The sequence below is a fragment of the Cervus canadensis genome, chromosome 23, assembly GCF_019320065.1.
Source record: "Cervus canadensis isolate Bull #8, Minnesota chromosome 23, ASM1932006v1, whole genome shotgun sequence".
Taxonomy (NCBI): domain Eukaryota; kingdom Metazoa; phylum Chordata; class Mammalia; order Artiodactyla; family Cervidae; genus Cervus; species Cervus canadensis.
Window position 1 is genome coordinate 35696484 of NC_057408.1, and position 24222 is coordinate 35720705.

At 41.1% G+C, this 24222-nt stretch overlaps 1 protein-coding gene across 1 annotated transcript in view; it reads left to right on the top strand.

Moving 5' to 3' along the window:
• The window catches only part of TPGS2 (tubulin polyglutamylase complex subunit 2), a 60083-nt gene that overhangs the window by 379 nt on the left and 35482 nt on the right, over positions 1-24222 (top strand). The window contains exon 2 of the mRNA XM_043444204.1: positions 20097-20176. Within this exon, the coding sequence (XP_043300139.1) occupies positions 20097-20176 (80 nt within the window). The remainder of the gene's footprint in view (positions 1-20096; positions 20177-24222) is intronic.

Genomic DNA, 24222 nt, shown 5'->3' on the forward strand with positions numbered 1-24222 from the left:
GGAGGCGCGGCGGGAGCTGGACTGTCTAGGCCAGTGGACATCGCGGCTGTTAAGTCCCGTTGTTTAGAAGGTGCGTTGACTGGGCCACGGAAGCGTTTGCCGGGAGTGTGGATGCAGAGACGCGAAGCCCGAAGGTCACCCCATCCGAAATCCCACCACAGGGCCCAAGAAGGATGCGGGAATAGATGTGCTAAGGGGAAACAGCAGGCCCCTGACAGTGGGAGGCTGGCTGTCCTGAGAAGCCTTCTTGGCCTCAGGTGGCAAGAGAGAGGTGGGGAAATGTTGCAGTCGACCTCCCAGGGCAACCGGTTCCCATGCGCCTCCGTGTGAATGGTACCTGAATTGGTCCAGAGAAGTGAAGGTTTGCACCGTTGAATGGGTGGTTTTCCTTTATGGAACCTTTCTTTACTACCTACTACTACGTTAAATTTTAGAGCTACTCTGCAATGAAATGAGACACACACACAGTTCAGTCATTCGTTATTGCTCAGAGGTAGCACACAGAAGGAGGCGATTCATATTATCTGGAGATAATATGTCCCACAGGAGATGATGCTGATTTTGAAAGACAAGTGGAAGTTAGCCAGATAACCGAGGAGGAGAAAGGCAGTCTAAGCAGGCCAAATAGTACATTTCAATACCTTCCTTTGGCATTCATAAAAAAATCTAGATTTTGTGTCATGACACACCAGTCTCCTATAATTTACGCTCAGCTGTCTTTCTGACTTTACTTTCACTCTGCTTTTGTCACAGTCGCCTCCTTGTTGTACCATAAACCCACCAAGCTTGTTCCCACGTCAAGGCTTTTGCAATTTACTAGACCTTCCATCTGAAATTCTCTTCCTCTGAATGTCTTTCTCTGACTTCATTCAGATCTCTGATTAAATATCACAACCTCGGAGGAGCCTTCCCAGAATACAGTTCCAGTAACACCGTTCCCTATCACTGTCTTCCTTTATCCTACTTTTTTTTAATCCTCATGGTCTTGCCACTGTTTGAAATTATGTATTTATTTGTTTGTTTTAATTTGTCTCTTTTCTGTAGTTGAAGTCCATGAGATTAGGATCTTTGTATTATTCTTCCCTATATTCCTCAGTTGGATGGCATCACCGACCCAATGGACATGAGTTTGGGTAAACTCCCGGAGTTGGTGATGGACAGGGAGGCCTGGCATGCTGCGGTTCACGGGGTCGCAAAGAGTGGGACACGACTGAGTGACTGAATTGATATTCCTCGGTGCCTAAAACAGTAAATGAGGTGTGAAACATCCTGATGTGTTTGGGAGCAGCGATAAGTTTTAGAAATGAAATTAGAGTGTCGGGCGAAGAGAGAGCTAATCACCGAGACCACTCATATCTTATCTCCTTATTCTTACCCAGACTTCTGCCCTATTGCTTCTTGTACTTCTGGACTTAGGCAGGTCTTGCTGTACCACAGACACACTTCATTGTTGTTGTTCTGTCACTTAGTCACATCCGACTCCTTGTGTGACCCCACAGACTGCAGCATTCCAGGCTCCTTGTCCTTCATTGTCTTCCAGAGTTTGCTCAGACTCCTGTCCGTTGAGATGATGACGTTATCCAACCATCTCATCCTCTCTAGCCCTTCTCCTCCTGCCCTCAATCTTTCCCAACATTCACTGTCTTTGCATCAGGTGGCCAAAGTATTGGAGCTTCAATTTCATTAGTGTCTTTATAAATCTAGAAAATTTTCTCTAAATAAATTATTTCCTTTTAATAAATGTTTAATCTACTCAAGTCAAGCTAACTAAATGTCCCTTAAACTGTCAGTTTGATTTAAAGGCCTAAATAATTAAATGTCTATAAATATTTTAAATTTCATTGATGCATTTAATATATTCTATTATGTATTTCAGATGTCTGGCAAACTGCTAACAGTTACAAGTTAAAACCTACCTAAGGAATTAAACAACTCTGGTAATTAAATTTATAGGAAGTCTAGCCTCCTGTAAGCAGTCTATTTATAAATGTAGTCAAAACCTAATAATTTCAAGTTAGTAATCACAAGTCGAAAATCATTTGCAGACATACCTCAGAGATGTTGGGAATTAGGATCTAGACCACTGCAGTAAAGTGAATATCCTAATAAAGTGAGTCTCACAAATTTTTGGTTTCCACTGTGTATAAAAGTTATGTTTACACTCTATTAAAGTGTGCAATAGCATTATGTCTAAAAAATGTACATATCTTAACTTTAAAATACTTAACTGCTGGAAAATACTAACCATTATCTAACAATGCAAGGTTGCCACAAATCTTCAATTTGTAAAATAAAAAAAGAAAGCAATATCTGAGAAGCACAATAAAGCAAAGCACGGTAAAACGAGTATGCCTGTATGTTTTCACATTTCTTTCTTGTTTGAAAAGACAATATATTAAGAGGATTTTTTAAAGCAAAGCAGCTGAAGTCAGTGATGGGTATATGGTAAGCAACCTCCCAAAAATCTCCTTCCAAAAATATATGCAATAACTCTGCAACTACATTTTTATCCAAAACCAAACTCTCAGTGTTACTTAAAGACAGAGAATACCAAATGTGCAAAGTAACAGATTAAAAAGAGAAAAAGCAACAAACCATAGGACCAGACCATAATTTTTCCTGCCCCACTCTCTCACCATCAGAAGAATCCTTGGCAAGCAAACAGACCCAGAAATGATTCTAGCCAAAGAGGCTAGCTGCAACAACCAACAGAAATGAGAAACTAGTGTCACTAACCTAGAAATCTTTTTAAATGACACCCTATTGCAAAATGAAGGAGAGAAAAGTAAAACCCATAGAGAATTAATGCAGGAATCAGGAAATAAAATGTCAAACAGACAACTGAGGAAGACTCTTCCCAAAAAAGAACTGAAGTAGAAGAAAACTTTAAACTCTAAACAAAATTAAAATACATGAACAAGTATAGAAAATTCAGTGAAAGAACACGTGAGCCCAGGATTTAATATCTATCCAAACTGTCTGTCAAATAAAAGAACTTAGGAAATTCTCCACCCATGAACCCATCCTGAGGAATCTACTAGAGGACAGATTTTATCAAATATAGATTGGGGAACCTTCTGCAAAAAGACTTCTGCTGAGCATTATTTTCATACAGACTAATACACACAAACATACATAAATACATGCACATAAGACTAAACCAAAGGTGGGAGGAGAGTTTAAGAATGATGTACCAGTTATTTTCTGTTATGACAAAAGGATGTTTAAAAGGATGTAACTATAGAGTAACTAGTGGGCAAATTTCTAAGATGACCTCCAGTTCTCAGTTCAGTTCACTTCAGTCACTCAGTTATGTCCGACTCTTTGTGACCCCATGGACTGCAGCACTCCAGGCCTCCCTGTCCATCACCAACTCCCAGAGTTTACTCAAACTCATGTCCATTGATTTGGTAATGCCATGCAACCATCTCATCCTCTGTCGTCCTTTTCTCCTCCCGCCTTCAATCTTTCCTAGGATCAGGGTCTTTTCAAATGAGCCACTTCTTCCCATCAGGTGGCCAAAGTGTTGGAGTTTCAGCTTCAGCATCAGTCCTTCCAATGAATATTCAGGACTGATTTCATTTACAATTGACTGGTTGGATCTCCTTGCAGTCCAAGGGACTCTCAAGAGTCTTCTCCAACACCACCGTTCAAAAGCATCAATTCTTCGGTGCTCAGATATAGTCCAACTCTCACATATATACATGCCTACTGGAAAAACCATAGCTTTGACTAGACGGACCTTTGTTGGCAAAGTAATACTTCGCTTTTTCAAATGCTGTTTGGTTGGTCATAATTTTTCATCCAAGGAGCAAGCGTCTTAATTTCATGGCTGCAGTCACTATCTGCAGTAATTTTGGAGCCCAGAAAAAAAGTCTCTCATTGTTTCCATTGTTTCCCCATCTATTTGCCAAGAAGTGATGAAACCAGATGCCAGGATCTTAGTTTTCTGAATGTTGAGTTTTAAGCCAACTTTTTCACTCTCCTCTTTAATTTTAATCAAAAGACTCTTCAGTTCATCTTCGCTTTCTGCCATAAGGGTGGTGTCATCTGCATATCTGAGGTTATTGATATTTCTCCCAACAATCTTGATTCCAGCTTGTGCTTCATCCAGCCCAGCATTTCTCATGCTGTACTCTGCATATAAGTTAAATAAACAGGGTGACAAGATACAGCCTTGACATACTCCTTTCCCTATTTGGAACCAATCTATTGTTCCATATCTGGTTCTAAATGTTGCTTCCTGACTTGCATACCTGTTTCTCAGGAGGCAGATTAGGTAGTCTGGCATTCCCATCTCTTGAAGAATTTTTCCACATTTTGTTGTGATCACACAGTCAACGGGTTTTGCCTAATCAATAAAGCAGAAGTAGATGTTTTTCTGGAACTCTGTTGCTTCTCTCGATGATCCAGCGGATGTTGGCAATTTGATCTCTGGTTCCTCTGGCTTTTCTAAAACCAGCTTGAACATCTGGAAGTTCACAGTTCACGTACTGTTAAAGCCTGGCTTAAAGAAATTTGAGCATTACTTTGCTAGCATGTGAGATATATGCAATTGTGTGGTAGTTTGAGCATTCTTTGGCATTGCCTTTCTTTGGGATTGGAATGAAAACTGACCTTTTCCAGTCCTGTGTCCACTGCTGAGTTTTCCAAATTTGCTGGCATATTGAGTGCAGCACTTTCACAGTATCATCTTTTAGTACTTGAATTAGCTCAGCTGGAATTCCATCACCTCCACTAGCTTTGTTCATAGAGATGCTTCCTAAGCATCTTCCTAAGGCCCACTTGACTTCGCATTCCAAGATGTCTGACTCTAGGTGAGTGACCACACCATCATGATTATCTGGGTCATAAAGATCTTTTTTTTATAGTTCTTCTGTGTATTCTTGCCACCTCTTCTTAATATCTTCTGCTTCTGTTAGGTCCATCCCATTTCTGTCCTTTAATGAGCCCATCTTTGCATGAAACATTTCCTTGGTATCTCTAATTTTCTTGAAGATATCTCTAGTGTTTCCCATTCTATTGTTTTCCTCTATTTCTCTGCATTGATCAGTGAGGAAGGCTTTCTTATCTCTACTTGCTATTCTTTGGAATTCTGCATTCAAATGGGAATATCTTTTTTTTTTCTCCTTTGCCTTTTGCTTCTCTTATTTTCACAGCTCTTTGTAAGGACTCCTCAGACAACCATTTTGCCTTTTTACATTTCTTTTTCTTGGGGATCATCTTGATCCCTGCCTCCTGTACAATGTCACAAACCTCCATCCATAGTTCTTCAGGCACTCTGTCTATGAGATCTAATCCCCTGAATCTATTTCTCACTTCTACTATGTAATCCTAAGGGATTTAATTTAGGTCATACCTGAATGGTCTAGTGGTTTTCCCTACTTTCTTCAATTTAAGTCTGAATTTTGCAATAAGGAGTTCATGGTCTGAGCCACAGTCAGCCCCCGGTCTTGTTTTTGCTGCCTGTATAGAGCCTCTCCATCTTTGGCTGCAAAGAGTATAATCAGTCTGATTTCAGCATTGACCGTCTGCTGGTGTCCATGGTGATGTTTAGTGCTACCTGTACCTAGTGCTTCCTTTACTCTTGAGAATGGGCAGGACCTGTCAAAAGGAGGGATGTCATGCCATGGCTTAGGTTACATTATATGACAAAGGCAAAGGGTTTTTGTGTATGTAATTAAAGTACCTAATCAGTTAACTCTGACGTGAAAGGGACATTATCCTAGGTAGCCTGACATAATCAGCATGGCATTCTATAAGAGAATGTAGAAGTCAGATGAATTTCCTCCTGACTTTGAAAAGCTAAGCTGCCATGTTGTGAGAGATCCTATGAGAGGACCAGTGGCAAGGAACTGCGACTAGTCTGTAGGAGCTGAGAGCAGCCCCCTAGCTGATGGCCATCAAGAGGATAGTGTCCTCCATCTTAACCACCACTATATTTATGGTAGTTTCTTATGCAGCATAGTAAACTAATGTATATATTTTGTTACCTGGAAATGGGTTCTCCTGTGACATATACCTATGTGGAAGCATCTTTGAAACTGGGAAATGAGTGGAAGCTGGAAGAATTTTCAGAAATTTGATAGAGGAAAGTCTAATAAATCACCATTAACAGACTGATATTAGAAATTGACTATAGCAATTCTGAAAACATTGCTGGTGAGGACTCAGAAAGAAATAACATAGTGGCAGAAATAAATCCTAACCTTATCAGTAGTTACATGTAATGTAAATGGACTGAACACTTCAATGAGAAGGCAGAGATTGATATCCGATTTTAGAAAAGCAAAAACATGATTGAAATATACCTAGTCTACAAGAAACACATTTTGTATTTAAAGACACAAACAGGTTAAAACTGAAAATGGGGGGCGGGGCTGGAATATACCATGCAAATCGAACTCAAAGTGGAGCTTGAGTGGCTATGCTAACATAAGATAAAATAAACTTGAAAACAAAATTCATTATTTGAAACAAATGAGGACATTTCATAATGATAACAAGTATCAATGCCCAGGAAAACAAAACAATTATCATATATGTACCTATGAAGGTCCAAAATATATGAAGCAAAAACTGACAGTGTTGAAAGGAAAAATAGATAATTCAACAATAATAGTCTCAGAGGATACCTTACTTAACAACAGTCGATAAAACAGCTGGGCAGAAAGTCAACAAGGAACTAGTAAACTTAAGCAACACTAAATTGACTCTACCTAACAGACATCTGTAGAACACTATCAAAAACAGTCTAATAAAAAATTCTTCTCAAGGATACATGGAGTAACCTCAAGAATAAACCATATGTTAGATCATTAAACAAGCCAAAATAAATTCTGAAGAATTTATATCATACAAGGTATGTTCTCTGATGACAGAACATACCTGAATTGTGAGATAGAATGAAAACATAAAAGCAAAAATCAAACTTCCTCAAGCTGATGAAGGGTATCTATGAAGAACCCACAGCCAACATTTACTTAATGGTGAGAAACTGGATACTTTCTCAGTAAAATCAGGAACAAGACAAATGTTCATGGGATCACCAGCACCACACCAAGTTGAAGTTACAAGACTTGAGAGGCAGTCGTGTTGTGATTTATTACAGTAGAAGCAAGGGGAAAGGCACATGTGGGGACATTAAGTAAGCCAGATATAAGTTTTCAAGAGTCTTCTCTTGGTGAAATCACATGGGACACCCTTAATTATTCCAGCTACATGTGACACTACCTCTGAAATGTTGTCTACTAGGGAAGCTCATGTGACCCAGTCCATACCTTTTATTGGAAATCCATTATGTAGACACCCTCTACCTAATATGTACCAAATTTGAGACTCCCAGAGGAAAGCAGGTGTTCAGCATAAACCATATTGTCTGCAATAACAGGTGGGTACAGTGGGCTATTCTTACCAGGGAATGGTAGAAATCCTCTTGAAATCCAAGTTCCCAGATGCCAACCAAAGACCAACCTTACAAGCAGATGTCTCTAAATATTGCAGTCTCGGGTATGCTGTATTCTCTCTTTTCTGCAAAATAAGAACTCCCCTCTTATCACTTCTATTCAGCATTTTACTGTGATTCTAGTCAGGGCAGTTAAGCAAGAGAATGAAATAAAAACATACAAGTGGGAAGGAAAGAAGTGAAGAGCTATTTGCAGATAACATGCTCCATGTATTAAAAAAAAAAAAAAAGTCCTAAGAAATCCACAAAAAAAAAACAAACACCCTATAGGTTAGCAATGAACAGTCCAAAAATAAACATATAAAAACAATTCAATTTACAATTGGGTCAAAACAGTAAAATACTTAGTATAGAGTTAAATTAACAGAAGTAAGGCATAAATGAATAAATTAACAGAAGTGCATGACTTGTACACTGACTACTACACACACATTATGTCAAGAAATTAAAGAACATCTAAACAAACTGGAATACATGTTTATAGTTTGGAAGTCTTAATATTCCTAGAATCCCATACACTGAAAATTGATTAAATTTACAATCCCTATGAAAATGTCAACTGCTTCTCTCTCCGATATTGACAAATAACCCAGTCCTAAAATTGAAAATGGAGACCCAGAATAGCCAAAACAAGTTGGAAAAGAGGTACAAAAGTTAGCGGGCTTAAACTTCACTATTTGAAAGTTTACTACACTTGGAATAATGAAAATGTTCTGTAGATGAATAGTGGTGATAATTATATAACAATGTCAAGTGTACTTAACTGTACACTTTAAAATAGTTAACATGGCAGATATTAATGTATATATTACTACAATAAATTTACTCCAAATCTACAGTAGTTTTCACTGGGGCAGTGGTATAAAGATAGAAGTATAGATCAGTGGAATAGGATGGCCCTGTGATTTTCAACAGGGATATCTAAATAACTAACTCAATGAGGGAAAATGTCTTTTCAACATATTTTATAACTGGATAGGCACATACAAAAGACCGAAATTGGACCCCAACCTCAATTCAGATACAAAAATTAACTCAAAATGGATCTTAGATTAAATGTATGTGCTAAAACATAGGCCTTGAATTGGTTTTTTAATGACTTTGGATTAGGCAGTAGATTCCTGGATCTAACACCAGAAGTACAAGAAACAAAAAAAAAAAAAAAATAGCTAAATCATGGTTCATCAATATTTAAAATGCTTGTGCTTTTAAAGATACCATCAAGAAAGTGAAAAGACTCCACAGAAAGGGAGAGACTGCAAATCACATATGTGATAAGGGGTTTATGGATGAAATCTCTTAAGAACTCATATGACTTAACAAAAACATCAAATAATCCAATCCAAATACCACTTCACACCCTCTAGGATGCCTGCTTAATAAATAAATAAACCTAAGTCTTGGCAAGGAATTGGAGAAACTGAAATATTCATTCACTATAGGTGGGAATGTAAAATGGCACTGCCACTTTGGAAAGCAGTTTGACACTTCCTCAAAAAGCTAGTTACCATATGACCCAGCAATTTCACTTCTGGATATATACCCAAGAGAAATGAAAATATTCACATGCAAAAACGTGTACACAAATATTCTCAGAAGCATTATTTGTAATAAAGTAGAAACAATCCATGTGTCCATCAACTGATGAATGGATCTGAAAAATGTGGTATGTCCATACAGTAGAAAATGTTGGCAAATAAAAGAAATACAGTACTGATCCATGCTACAATATAGATTAACCTTGAAAACTAATTAAAAGAGTTACAAAGGCCATGTGTTTTATGATTTCACTTATATGATCTATAGTATGTACAGATGTAAAGTAAACCGCCAGAATGCTTGGAGTGGGGAATGGAGGATGGTACAAGGTTACTTTTTCAGGAAAGGATGCACAACTTTGTGAACATACTAAAAATCACTGAAGTATACATTTCAGTGGGGTGAACACTTTATGGTGTGGAATTATATCTCAGTAAGGCTATTTTTTTTATAAAAGGAATCTCAAAAATAGCCCTTCAAGATTTCCTGAAGTATAACACCTGTGATTTGTTGTGTGAAATAGCAAAAAGGGAGATTATCCTTAACTCCATGAGCACTTTACAACAAGCTATTAACAGAAGAGGAAGTCAAAGAGATTTGAAGCATGAAAAAGATTTGTTATGCTGTTGCTGGCTTGAAGATGGATGAGAACTCATGATAAAGTATATCATAAAGGCCTCTGAAGACTGAAAATGTCCCCAGCTGACAGCAGGCAAGGACTGAAGACTTCATTCCTACAACCACAAGGAGTTGAATTCTGCCAGTAACAGGAATGGAAGATGACCTGGAGCACCCAAGGAGAATATATCAGCTGACACTTGAGCAGTCGGTTTGCCTGGATGGATAGAAATATAGATCAATTATTTCAGCCTCAGCAGAGAGACCAGTCATGCTGTGCCAGATTTATGAGCTACAGAACTGTGACCTGGGTGCTGTTTAAAGTTGCTAATTTGTGGTAGTTTATCATGAAGCAATAGAAAGCAGTCCGTTCCTCAAAATATTTTAAAGAAAAGAGCAAACGATACACATTTCAAAAAGAAACATAACAAGTGTAATATAATATGTGTAATTACAAAATATAATGATAAGACTGAGACCAAACATATTCCTTGTAAAAATAAATATGAATGAGCTTAAGTCACCTAGTAATAGAAAAAGATTTTAAATCTGGCTCACAAAACCCAGCTATTTGCTATTTTCCAAAACATAACTAAAACAAATAAAACATTTAAAATGAAGAGGTGGATACATGTTTCTGGTGTCTCACAACTGTCCACAAGTCTCAATGATTCATTAAAAGGACTCACAAGACACAGGACTCCCAGTTATAATTTATTGTCAATCAGTTGGACCCTGGAAATCTGACCTTTGACATATCAGGTAGTATCCAGAGGAAGCCATGTATCAGCTTCTGAAATTTTCCCACCAGTGAGTGGTCACATAGAGTACACTCCTTCTTCAAGTGGTGAAATGCTACAATATGTGTGCAGTGTTTCTGCCCAAGGAAGCTGGCCTAAGACCCAAATTCTAGGGGTTTTATTGGGGGCCACTCATGTAGGCAAAACAATCAGCCTTTTGTTGTTACCAACCCTTTCAAGTTGGGCCCCAAAAAGGGTCTTCCTGCCCAGTATCATTAGAGCCAGTAGGATGAGACCGAGTTTGGTTCAGAAGCAAAGGAAAGTTTTATTTGATCAAAGAATGGAAAGAAGCCAGCTCACACTCCAGAGTCTAACTCTCTCCCACAGCCAGGGGCGGGGCTGCTTTGTAGGGTTCTGGTTGGGGAGGGTGAGTGGAGTACTCACCAGGCTGCCCCACTTTGCCCTTCAGATCTCAGTGCTGGTTGCACCCTCTCTGTGGAGGTCTACAGTCCATGGGGTCCCGGAAGAGTCCAGCACGACTCAGCAACTTGGAGACTCAGACACACTTGGTGACTAAACAACAAACAACTTCAAAAGTGGCAATTGAGTTTTTTTGGACTCTTTGTATCTTCTGTTTAGAGTTTGCCCCAAATGCACATGCACACAGTTGTTTTTAGTCCTGTATAGTTTCTATGTATTTTGTTGCTCAGGGAGCAGTGTGTCCAGGTACAAACATTGCAGCACTGCAGCAAAGGGTCCTAGGTCCCAGCCTGCTTTATTACTTTTGGAGGCAAATGACTTCAGACAATGTAAGATAAATGGCTGAAGAGAACAGTGGTTATGTGTCAGATGACAAAAGAATAATGGTCACATGTCAGATTTTTCCTAAAAATGTAAGTATCTTGGTTTTCTGCCTATGGCCAAGTGTGCCCTGATGTCGAGGCTCACTGCTGGGGCTGTATCTCCCTAGTCATGCTTTGATTGTTTTTTAGAAGAGAAGCTTCAGGTCTTAGCATCACGAGTCATCAAGGGGGCCATTGCCCCAGGTTGTCTCTCTACAGGTTGGGGCTTGGGGGCCTCTTCCCTCAAGTACAGTGTCCCCGTGAAGTGATGCCTACAACATCAAGGCAGAGTGAGTGGTTAGGGCTCACCAAGAAGAGTCTGTTCTACTTAGGCATGAGCTGGTTTTTGAGATTTTTTGGTTCACCCAGGCTCCTGGCTGGAAGAGGTGGAGGGCCAGGCCAGTGGGTGCGGGCACCTGGTCACCATCTTCTGTGAGAGTTTTCATGGTTTCTCCTACCTGGGGGGCATACTTGAGTTATTCCATTTCAGCAGAGTTAAGGTGTCCCTACTCTTGGGATTGGGAAATGGGTATACTATGTGTGTGTGTTACAAGTTCAAATACACTTAATTTTAATTTATCCCCTGGGGCTAACCACATGCAGACTAGGGCCAGTTTTCTTGAGTTTCCTGACATACCTTGGCTAAGGCCCATTTCAGGGTCTGATTGGATCTCTCTTTGACAGTTTGGGTGGGGAGGGTCTCCAGACTGAGTACAAGGTCCATTTTATGCCCAGGGCATGCATTTCCATCATCGCTTGAGACACAAATGCTGGACCATTATTTCTTTGCAGGGATCCTGGGAGCCCCAACCTGGGGATTATATCTTTGGTAATGCCTTAGCCACGTCAGCTGTCATTTCAGTTCTAGCAGGGAATGCTTGTGTCCACCCAGAAATTGTGTTTTCTAGTGCCAGGAGATCCCTGAAAATGCCCAGTACTCTTGCCATGACAGTGAAATCAATCTGCCAGTCTTCTCCAGGAAATGTCCCTCTGGTCTGAATGGCCCTTATCTAGGGGCTCTGGAGGGTCTGGTCTGGGGAGTTGTGTTCATTGTGCAGCTGGGCATGTCTCATCTATCCAGCTGATTGTAGTTTTCATACCTGGAGTTAACCATGAGCTCAACTGACCAATTATTTAGGACCTCCCTCCTGTGGTGAGTCTTGAACCTTCCTGATGGCTTGACAGGCTGCAGTTTGGGAAAACAAGTGTTGCCTGTGCTCGTTAGCTAGCCACCACGGTCCTCTAGATCTCTGCTGAAGCCCAGTTTTCAGTCTTTATCTAAGTCTTCCTTTCTGTAGATTGGGGAATGACTGCGTGGATCTCACCTTTGAGGCATGAGGGGTGGTCGCCGAGTTGCAGGCTCTGGGCCGCCCTTTTGGCAGTTGTATTCGCTTTGTTTCCCTTTTTTACCTCTGTATTCCCTTTGTATGAGGCCTGCAATGAATCACTGCCGTCCGTTTTGGAAGCTGTACTCCTTCTAAGAACTTCAGTATGCTTAAGCCACATTTCACACATTTATTCTCTGCAGTAAGCACACCTCCTTCCTTCCAAATGGCCCCATGTGTGGGTAGGATGGCATATGCATACCGGGAATCTGTAAACATTTAGGATTTTCCCTGTCCCATGCTGAAAGGCTCAGGTGAGGACTGTCAACTCCTCTCCTGGGGCAGGAGCCCCAGGGGTAGCATCTCACTTCTGTGACTTGGGTCTGGGAAGTTCTGCATATCCACCAGACTTCCCCCCCTCTCATAAAACTGTTCCCATCTGTGAGAGGCTAACTTCTTCAGTTGGGGCAACTGGAATAGATCATGTCTATGATTTCTATATGATCCTGCTCCAGGGACCCCGATCCTGTGGGTAGCAGGGTGGCAGGGGTTAGTGTGTGACAGGTTTTAGGGTAACCACTGGGTTGTCTAAAAGCATAGCCTGAACTTGAATCGACTTTCCAGGGGATAACTACTCTGTTCCCTTAGAACTTAGCAAAACCCGAACCTGATGTGGGAGGCAAGCTAAAGTGTTAGGTGCAGTCACCTTGCAAGAGGAACTGTGATCTGAAGGGCTAGGTACAAGATCTCTGCACATGGTATCCTATAAGTAATGAAACTAGACCAAGGCCAAAGGGAAAAAAAAGTTAGACTTTATCTTATTATTCAGATTCTATTTTATTTATTTCCTGGGAATTATGAGCTTTGCCCATGACACCATGCAAATTTTAGACTCTCAAAAGGAAAGCAGATTTTCAGTGGTTTAGGCAGATTGACAAAACAACCTTATCAACGTAGAATACATGCAGAGGCCAGATTCCCAGCATCAGTCAGAGATGAACCCTACAAGCTGGTCCTTCTAAAGAACCTCAGGTTGGCCATGTACAGTCTACTCCACTCTACACGCCAACCCCCAAGCCCTCCAGGTGCCTCACCTTCAAGCCCTAGCATCATGTATTATTATCTTTACCTAATTCTTGATTTGTGTTATAAACTCTTGTTCTTTGAATAATCTTATATAGACTTAAGTTTTCTTTTCTGTCTCTAAAGACCTTTAACGACTTTGGAATCTTGGGTTCCAGAACCTCTACTACTTTTTGTCTGGCTCTATGGCCACAATTTTTAAGTCATATTAATGACCATTTCCTCTGATCTGCACACATTGATTTGTCCTGAAGGTGAACCCGCAAATGCAAACTCTTATCTATCAGGATTGTTAGTGGCAGACCATAGAATACATAGCTTGTTAAAGGCTAGAAATACTCTCTAGCTAGTTAAGGCAGGAAGGACTTAAGAGGCGTTAGCCTATAGAATCATTGGGAGATTAAACAGAGCAGATTCTAGGCTGAGAACCAACCAAACTGTGAAAAGGGGATGCTAAATGGGGCATCCCTGCAGCTAGGAAGCTGTAGAATTGAGAAATTGCTGCTGCTTCTGCCACACTACAACTCTCAATCCCATAAGATCAAATACCTTTGCAACTATGCTTGTAAAAAGAGCCCATCTCCCTACTTACCCCTCTACCTCACCTGCTCCTTCTTTCCTTCCAGGTTTTATGCCAGCGGGTTTCCCTGCAGAAAACTTGGCCTCCAGAGGGCGCCTAGCTTCAGTGGAATCTGGGAAATGTAGTCTTTAGCCAGCAGTCAATAAAATACAGGAAAGCACGCTAGGAAGGAGCAGGAGTAGGTATTAATCAAGCCAGTCTGCAGGAACGGCCGTGCCATCCTTCAGGGCCCAGATTAGCTATGCATAGTTTATGGCATTTCCATCACTTTTCCAGTCTTTATCTACCTCTCTCCAACTGTAATTCCTGTGACCCACAGGGTCACTATATTACCCAAGTTAATATGTAATATTATTATCTTGAAGTTTTCACTGTTGATTCATGTTTGTCTAACCAGGCAATGAATTTCTTGAGATAGTATCTCCTTAAATTCCTAATCTCTGGCAGAAATTTTTCCCAAGCTGAGGACATACCAGATCCTCATTAAATGTCTGAGATTGTTGACTCAGAAACTGTTTTCTACAGGGAGTGAGTTCCAGTTATTTATTCCTGGGTAACAAACCACCCCAAAACAGTGGGTTGAAACAGCAATTTAGTCTCTCTCCCAGTGCTGTGGGCTGACTGGGCTTAGGTGGGACTGTCTGCATTTCGCATCTCAGGCGTTTGCAATGGATTGCAGCTAGGGCTGGAATTACCTTTAGGCTCAACTCGACTGGAAGTCCAGTATGGCTTCAGCACTCACATATCTGGCTCCTCAAGGTTCCCCAGCATGGCCTCTTTGTCCAGAAGCGTAGCTTGGATTCAGTTTGTGATCGCTCAGAGCAGAAAGAGAGGAAACAGGAACTGCCAGCCGTCTTGAAGTCTAGAACTTGCATGATGTCTCTTTGCCATATTTTATTGGTCAGGGAAGTGACAGGCTAACCCCTGTTAACCTCTCTTCACAGAGGCAGAGAAATAGACTTCACCTCTCAATAGGGAACTTCTATGGGTGGCAGAGAAGGAAGAAAGTGATAGCACCCAACTTTGGAGTAAGTTACTACAGAGAGTATTCATCCGTGGCATGCCATAGGTATCTAGAGCAAACTATGCTGTGTCTGAAGACCTGACTTTCTTCATTCAGTATTTCATTTCATACTCTGCCATATGGACTGTTCCAGCCAGGCAGCTCATAAATGCTTGTCATTGGTCACAAAGGCAGGAGAGTAGAATTGTCTATGTCTGATTGCTGAGTCTGTGCAGCACTCCCCTTTTCATTAGTTGAAAGCTTCCCATGGTGGGTTTCTGTGTTTCAAGGAAAGGACTTTCTTCTTCAACTCTGTGAATTCCTTCACCAGCAACAATCATATGTGACACCTCTTCTTGATCTGATGACATCTAACAATCTTAAAATGGACTGGTATAACACATTGTACCTTAACTATGAACATAATGTGACTTTTAATTTTGATTATATTTTAACTTGGTTTAATGACTCTTTTGCCTTACATCGGTAACTGTATAATGGGGTTTGTTTCTAACAGTCTGAAAGCTTTTATGTTACAAATGGTTGGTAAGCTCCTATGAATGCCACAACCTCCTCCAACTATACTTGGGGTCCCTGGATCAGAGACCCTCAATATGAGGGTAAGGAGAATACGCTGCCAGAACAATTTAGGGCCTGTGCCCCTGGCCAGCAGGAAGTAGCTGCAGAATGAGAGCAATACCCCTTTTCCCTTGGCAGCCGTGTTCTCCTAGAAAAAGAAGCGGGGAATGAGAGAGTTAATTCTTAAGTAGGTTGATAAGGAGTCCAGGGCCCTGGAGAAGGAGAAAGGGGTAAGGGGCTCTCGAGGAGAAAAGGACGAACTTTTTTTTCTACATTGTTTTGTCTTAGTCACATAAGACATTATTTTCTTTAAGTCCAGAGCTAATGATTACACAGCAAAACTCCTCTTGCTCAAGGGTATGTTTTTGTTTTTCCTTAAACTCTGTACTAATGATTATATAATAACAATGCATCTTGCTCAAGGACATTTTTTTCTTCTTAACAAGAACCTGAGTGGAACAGTCTCTCTCCCCCTTCTGATGTCTATGTCAGAAGCTTTTTCTGTCCTTTTTCACTATAATAAAACTTGTGCCACACAAAAGCTTTGAGTGATCAAGCCTGGTACCTGATCCTGAAGCTAAATCTTCTTCTTTGGAGATCACGAATCCAACATCATTCACTGTTAGCTATCATCTTGGGGACTCTGCAGATGACACCACCCTTATGGCAGAAAGCAAAGAAGAACTAAAAAGCCTCTTGGTGAAAGTGAAAGAGCAGAGTGAAAAGGCTGGATTAAAACTCAACATTCAAAAAACTAAAATCATGGCATCTGGTCCCATCACTTCATGGCAAATAGATGGGGAAACAATGGAAACAGTGACAGACTTTATTTTCCTGGGCTCCGAAATCACTGCAGATGATGACTGCAGCCTTGAAATTAAAAGACACTTGCTCCTTGGAAGAAAAGCTATGACCGACCTAGACAGCATATTAAAAAGCAGAGACATTACTTTACTCACAAAGGTGTGTATAGTCAAAGCTATGGTTTTTCCAGTAGTCATGTATGGATGTGCGAGTTGGAACAAAAAGAAAGCTTGAGTGCTGAAGAACTGATGCTTTTGAACTGTGGTGCTGGAGAAGACTCTTAAGAGTCCCTTGGACAGCAAGGAGATCCAACCAGTTCATCCTAAAGGAAATCATTCCTGATATTCATTGGAAGGACTGATGCTGAAGCTGAAGCTCCAATACTTTGGCCATCTGATGCGAAGAACTGACTCATTGGAAAAGACCCTGATGCTTGGAAGAATGAAGGCAGGAGGAGAAGGGGACGAGAGAGGAGGAGATGGCTGGATGGCATCACCGACTCAATGAGCGTGAGTTTGAGTGAGCTCCTGGAGTTGGTGACGGACGGGGAGGCAAAGAGTCAGACACAACTGAACATCTGAACTGAGTCAGATACTACTTCTCAAGTCACATATTATTAATAATAAACCAAACACAGCTTGTTATTGCTATTATTTCTAAATATCCTTATGATGTTTTTGGTTATCTGTGGTATTATGTTTTATAATATATATTTAGACTTTGTCACTGTTTCAGGCACAGTGTTCCTAAAACCGCTGGAATTTCCTAATTGATAAAAGAAGGTGCCTTTTGTTAATGAGGTGACTTTTTGGAAAGCCCTTGTGTAACCTAAAGATGGGGCCAGTTCCCAAAGGAACCAACCAGGATTAGAGGGTTGGAACTTTCACTCCCCCACCTGATTTACATGGAGGGGAGAAAGTCTGGAGGTTGAGTCATCTGCCAATGGCCAGTTATTTAGTCAAGCATGCTTGTGTAATGAAGTCGCCATAAAAAACCAAAAGGAGAGAGTGCAGGGAGCTTCCAGTCTGTTAACCAGACACTTCCTCATGCCACTGTGCCAGGCCCCAAACTCGACAAGGACAGAAGCCCCTTTGTTCAGGACCCAGCCCCACACATCTTATCTCCCTGTTGATCTGTAATAGCCTTCAAAATAAACCAGTATTCCAGTGAGTAAATGGGTTTCCTGAGTTCTGTGAGCCCCTGTATCAAACTCATCAAACCCAAGGGAAAGATCATAGGAACTCCTGATTTATAGCCAGTCTGTCAGAAGCACAGATAACAACCTAGACCTACAGTTAGCATCTGGAGTAAGGGCAGGCTTGTGGGAATAAGCTCTTAACCTGTGGGATCTGAGGCTTTCTCCTGGTAGAGTCAGGATTGAGTTGAATTGTAGAACATTCAGCTGATGTCTGAGAATTGCTTGGTGGTGTGAAGAAAACTTTCCCTCATGTTGGAATTAACTACTAAGGCAATACAGTAGAGAAAACATCAGGCTTGCTACCTGCACCTGTGATCAGAGGTTTAGTTCTGTGAAATGATTAATTTAACATCACAGAACCTGTTTCCTTATCTTTAAAATAAAGTACTGATGCCTGCTTCACATGATTGTTGTCAGTGAAATAACTTACAGCAGTTCCCAGAAATACAGCATTATAGAAGTGGGATTTATTGTGTGTCCCTGTCTTCCTCACCCCCATACCTCCTCCTTATCAGTGCTGAAATTTTAGATAGCAGAGTCTCTGCAGTGGGTACTTCCCAAGCAACTTGTTACATGAAAGTTTTTAGAGTCAGCATGTTGTCCTATCCTGGAGATGTACAAAGATTAAAAATGATATGTTGTCATCTGTGCTACATCACAGCAGTTCTGTCTCAGCCTGTAGCCCTTCCACATAGGTCTGTTACAAGCTGAAGAGTGGTGTGTTTGTGTCTCCCTCAGCCTACTTACTGATACTGTTGCTGTCGGCTAGGAAGACCTGAGGCACTCATCTAGGCCTGTACTACTTGGACGAGCCCCACAGACATTTCCTGGACTGAAGCTGATGTGATTGGACCAAACATTGTGGCTTTTGTTATGACTGAAGATACACCGCAGCAATCACTGGGGAACCTTGAAAAAAATTTTTTTATTATACACAGGTCCTGGAGGGTACATGGTATGCCCACAGCCACACAGCCAGAGGGTCTTTGCCTTTGTTAGGGCCCCAGAGTTGGGTCTCTAGGGTTCTGCAGGTTTACACTTTATTGGTGGATTTAAAACTTCAGAGGGGGAATTAGGACACCTGAAGGGAAAAGGTGGCTCATTCAAGTAGTCAGTTATCCAGGTTACCCAGGGCTTTCTAAAAGGGGAACTTCGTGAGTGGGGGGTGGCCTCATTCCTCATCTAGTTGTTTAGTTAGTAACTGTGTCATACAACTGGCAATTTGTTTATTCAAGATGAATGTATTTGAAATGGATGCCTCAGCAAAACTTAATGTCAGGTATTTACATTATGTGTGTGTCCTCTTGTAGCCCTAGGCCTTAGATTGCGCTGAGTATTGTCAGATGACATCCCTCTGTAACCAGCTGTGTTGTAGGCCAAGAATTCTGTATTCTTCAGTCCTATTGCAGGTGGGTGGTGGGTTGCCAAGACTAATTAAAGTTAGACTCTGCATTTGCGTAGGATAATTGCTGTAACGGGCTATGCCAGGGGGCATGTAGTGACTTTTGAACGTATTCTTCATTTTTCAACTAGACCCATACTTGGAGTCAGAGGATTGGCTTTGTGGTTTAACCTCTCAACCTCGGTGTCCTTGCTGTAAAATTGAGTAATGGCATTTATTATCTACTGTCTTAGTTTTGGTGGAACAGTGCCAAATGAGACCACCCTTAAAGGGATAAAACAGTGTCTTCCATCCTAACCAGTCAGGGTGCATAGCAAGGAATCACCCCAGGTCAAATGGCTTGAAGCTCACTGGTTTTCTACCACAGTACCGTGCTTCCCAGCACGTTAGAAAGAACCTTGAACAGAAGGCAGAAGAAAAATTGTGTATATGGTACTTTTTACTTTTACAAAGTATCTTCATTTCTGTGTCCTCTTCTGTTTCTTCATTGCTGTTTTTACTTCACTTATTGAGGAAAGTATTGTTGTAATTCTTGTCTTACTGAACGCAGATGGAAGTGAGCACTCCTCTAAGGTCACACAGCTGGTGAGTGCATAAAGCGTGACTAGGATGGTGGAGTCCCGATTTCTTAGCTAGTGTATTGGGCTGTTGCTGCATCCCAAGATTTGACTCTTCTGAAAACTTGAGGAAAACTTTGATATGTGAAAAGGATACTGGCATAATTATCACTAGAAGACTACATGGTCTTAGCTTATGGAACCGACTGCTTTTGAGGGACCAGCTGCTTTTATTACAGGGGTAACAAATGCTCCTCAGAGGGATCTGGTATTCCTAGAGCAGACTTCAACAGTTCATTACCCTTTCTGGTAGAAATATGTGAGAATGGACCAACTACTCTACTCTCTGCTTCCTCTTCAGAATCATCCCCAGGTGTGACAGAGGTGACCATCATAGAAAAACTACCTGCTGAACGTCATATGATTTCTTCATGGGAACAAGTAAGTGTCACCCTGTTGAATCCTCACCTCCCAACAATGAGTGGTCAACTTAAATGCCCCTGAGAAGGAAAGAGTGGACAAGAAACTTTTTCTTATCTCAGGCCACAGCCACCTTCAAGTTAGAGTTCATCTTTCTCTCTGTTTCTGTTCAGGGCGTTTAACACTCCCTTCCATTCCATGCCATCTCTCCAACACGGAGCATCTCCTCTGAGCCTGTCTTAAGGAGGCAGTGGAACATTTGAAGTTGTATATATACACAACAAAGCTGAAAATCCACCTAGGAAAGAAGGAATTAAATATTAATAAGCATGCTGGGCAGAACGTGGTTAAGTGTTGCAGAGAAGTACTAACCAGATTAATAGCAAATGCTTTCCAACCCTCCTCTGAACTTTGATTCATTCATTTATTCAGTAAAAGATTTAAGCTCATAAAATGGGCCAGGCATTGTGCTTGATGTTGAGACCTAGAGATTCGGGGTAATCAATAAAGAACACAGTTTCCTACCTCTTGATCTTGTCTGAGACATAGTATAAGTCATCCCAAGTATAATTACAAGGCAGATCAAGCTCTGTAAAAGAGAGGTTAAGGGAGCATTGTCAGGAAGCCTGACCTAGTCTGGAGGTTGAGGAATATTTTTCCCAAAGAAGTTATGAGAAGTTGTTAACCGGATAGATGAGATATGTGAAGAAGATGCTTTGAGTCTGTGTGAAGGCTTCAGGATAGGAAGGATTACACTTTTGAGGGCATAAATAGGGTCCGCGTGTCTAGGGCACAGGAGAATGGAGGAGAGAGGTGGACAGGACCAGGACATTCAGGGCTTCTCAGATCATCAGGACTTTGTTCTTTCCATTTACCAAGGGAAGCCACCGAAATGCTTTAAGTAGAGAAGTCAGATTTCTGCTTTGGAAAGTAACTGTGGCTGAGTAGCAAGCAGCAAAGGGATCTGACTAGGTCACCTTGTCACTGAGTGAGTGCTGCTGCCGTATCAGGTGAATTATTTCATTTAATCCTCATAATAACCCCGGCAAGATCAGTGTCGCTATCTCTGTGTTATAGATGAAAAATCTGAGGGTCAGAGAGGTCAAAGACTCTGTCCTGGGCCACATAGCCACCAAGTAGCAGAGCCTGGATTGTCTGCCCCTAAGCACACGCCCTTTCTGCTCTACCAGACTACCCCTCCTACAGAGGGCAACACCATGGCAGCCTTGCCCTCGCCAGCCAAGCAGCCCCCAGGAATATGGGCATGGTCAGTCCCTGCGAAGAGCTCCTACCCTCCCAGGGCTGAGCAGTGGTTTCACTGGCATATCAGTAGTTGGTAACTAAGGTTTTTCTCCATGACCTCTGCTCAGCAGCACCTCAGCTCTTAGCATGGACTCACTCAGCTCCCGCTCCCATTTTTACTCACAGTACCTAAGAGAAAACGAAATTCCAGAGCAATGTCTACTGTTAAGTTCTTACTAGCTGATGGTGCTGGTACAGCTGTGGCTATGCCAGCCAGGCCTGTAGACTTCGTGGATTACATTCCTTCTGATTCTTAAAAGGTTTGAGTCAGGCCTTTAGGGAGAACTGCCTTGAAACTCAGTAAGAATGAGAACATTAAGTTTTTCTGTCTGCTGAAGAGGAGATTCCTAGCTTAGAAACCCAGGTTCATAGGTCAGGATGGGAGGATGAGAGGACAGGAATGCATTTTCTGGGGTGGAACACCATTAAAGCTGTGTCATATTATGTCACTTATTTATTGAGGTAGTTTTTGAGGCATAGTCTTCTTGTGTCTTATACCAGATATTTCCCAGAATTCTCTAAGATGACTTGGTGCATTTTTCCAGTTTTACTTATGATATCTTGGTTTATTCATTTGTAGCATGCCTTCCATGACTGCTTTTTATATCTAGTGACACTGGGAACTAATCTGCCTCCTGGACAATGCAACTTTTTTGAGTTCCCAGTTAGCTTAGAGTGACATTGAGGAGATTACAGATGTAGAGCTGGATAAATAGCCGTCAGCAAACTGGAAGAATTAAAGGGTATAGTATGCACGAGAGAAATAGATTTCTAACTAACTGAGACAGCCAATGGGCCATTTTCTTCAGACACAGTGAGTTGGGGGAAGCTTCGCAGTGATTGCAGCGCGCGGCCTCAGTAGCTGTGGTGCACGGGCCCAGTTGCTCTGAGGCACGTGGCATCTTCCCAGACCAAGGGTGGAACCTATGTCCTGTGCATTGGCAGGCAGATTCTTAACTATCTCAGACCACCAGGGAGGTCCCTGGGTTTTGTTGTTGTTGTTGTAGTTATTGAGCTGTGTGAGCTCTTTGTATGTTTTGGAATTTAGCCCTTGTTGGTCGCAGAATTTGCAAATGTTTTCTCCCAGTTTGTACCTAGGTTGTCTTTTCCTTTTGTTTATGGTATTCTTTGCTAGGCAAAAACTTTTAAATTTGATTAGGTCTCATTTGTTTATTTTTGCCTGGGGACACCTCAGAAAACATTGGTATGATTTATTCAGAGAATGTTTTGCCTATATTCTCTTCTAGGAGTTTTGTTATGTCGTGTCTTACAGTTTTAAGTCAGTAAGCCATTTTGAGTTATTTTTGTGTATGATCTGAGGGTGTATCCTAACTTCACAGATTTACATGCAGCTGGTTGTTCCATTTCTCCAACACTGCTTGCTGAAGAGACTGTCTTTCCCCATTTTATAGTCTTGCCTCCCTTATCAAAGATTAATTATCTGAGGTGTGTAGTTTATTTCTGGGCTCTCTATTCTATTCCATTGATCCATGTGTCTGTGTTTGTGCCAGTCTCACATTGCTTTGATTACTGTACCTTTTTAGTATTGTCTGAAGTCTAGAAGGGCTATGCCTCTTGCTTTGCTCTTTTTCCTTAGGATTGCTTTGGCAATTCTGAATCTTTTATGGTTCCATATAAATTTTAGAACTATTTGTTCTTGCACTGTGAAAAATGTCTTGGGTAATTTGATAGAGATCAGATTGGATCTGTGTATTGCACTTGGGTAGTATAGCCATTCTAACCATATTAATTCTTCTAAACCAAGAGTATGGGATAACTTTGCAGTTTTTTGAATCATCTTCAGTTTCCTTCACTAATGTTTTGTAGTTCTCAGCATATAAGTCTTTCACTTTCTTGATGAGGCTATTCCTAAGTATTTTTTTTTTTTTTTGGATGTGACTTTCAAAGGGACTGTTTACATTCCTTTCTCTGATATTTTATTGTCTGTTTAAAGAAATGCAACTGATTCCTGTGTCCTGCTACCTTGCTGAATTTGTTTATCAATTCCAGTCTTGTTTTGTGTGGTCTTTAGGGTTTTCTGTATATAGTATCATGCCATCTGCATATAATGACAATTTTATCCCTCCCTTATCAATTTGAAATGGGCTTCTGGCACTAGTGATAAAGAACCCACCTGCCAACACAAGATGTGAGAGATGCAGGTTTGATCCCTGGGTCAGGAAGATTCCCCGGAGGAGGGCATGGCAACACACCCCAGTATTCCAGCCTGAAGAATCCCATGGACAGAGGAGCCTGGCAGGCTACAGTCCATAGAGTCGCAGAGAGTCAGACATGACTGAAGTGACTTCACAAGCACCAGTGTGAATTTTAATTCTTTTCCTTGTCTGATTGCTCTGGCTAGGATTTCCAATACTGTGTTGAATAGAAGTAGTGAGAATAGGAATCCTTGTCTTCTAGAATTTAGTGGGAATGCTTTCAGGTTTTCACTGTTGAGTATAGTACTAGCCATGGGTTTGTTGTAAATAGCTTTTATTATGTTGAAATATGTTCCCTCTGTACCCACTTTGGTAAGAATTTTTATCATGAATGGGTATTTAATTTCATTGAATGCTTTTTTTCATCTATTGAGATGATTGTGTGGTTTTTATCTTTCCTTTTACTGTGTAGGATATCACATTGATTCATTTGCATATGGTGAACCATCCTTGTATGATTTAATCCTTGCATGAACCCAACTTTGTTGTGATATATGATCTTTTTTATGTATTACTGGATCTGGTTTGCTAATATGTTATTGAGAATTT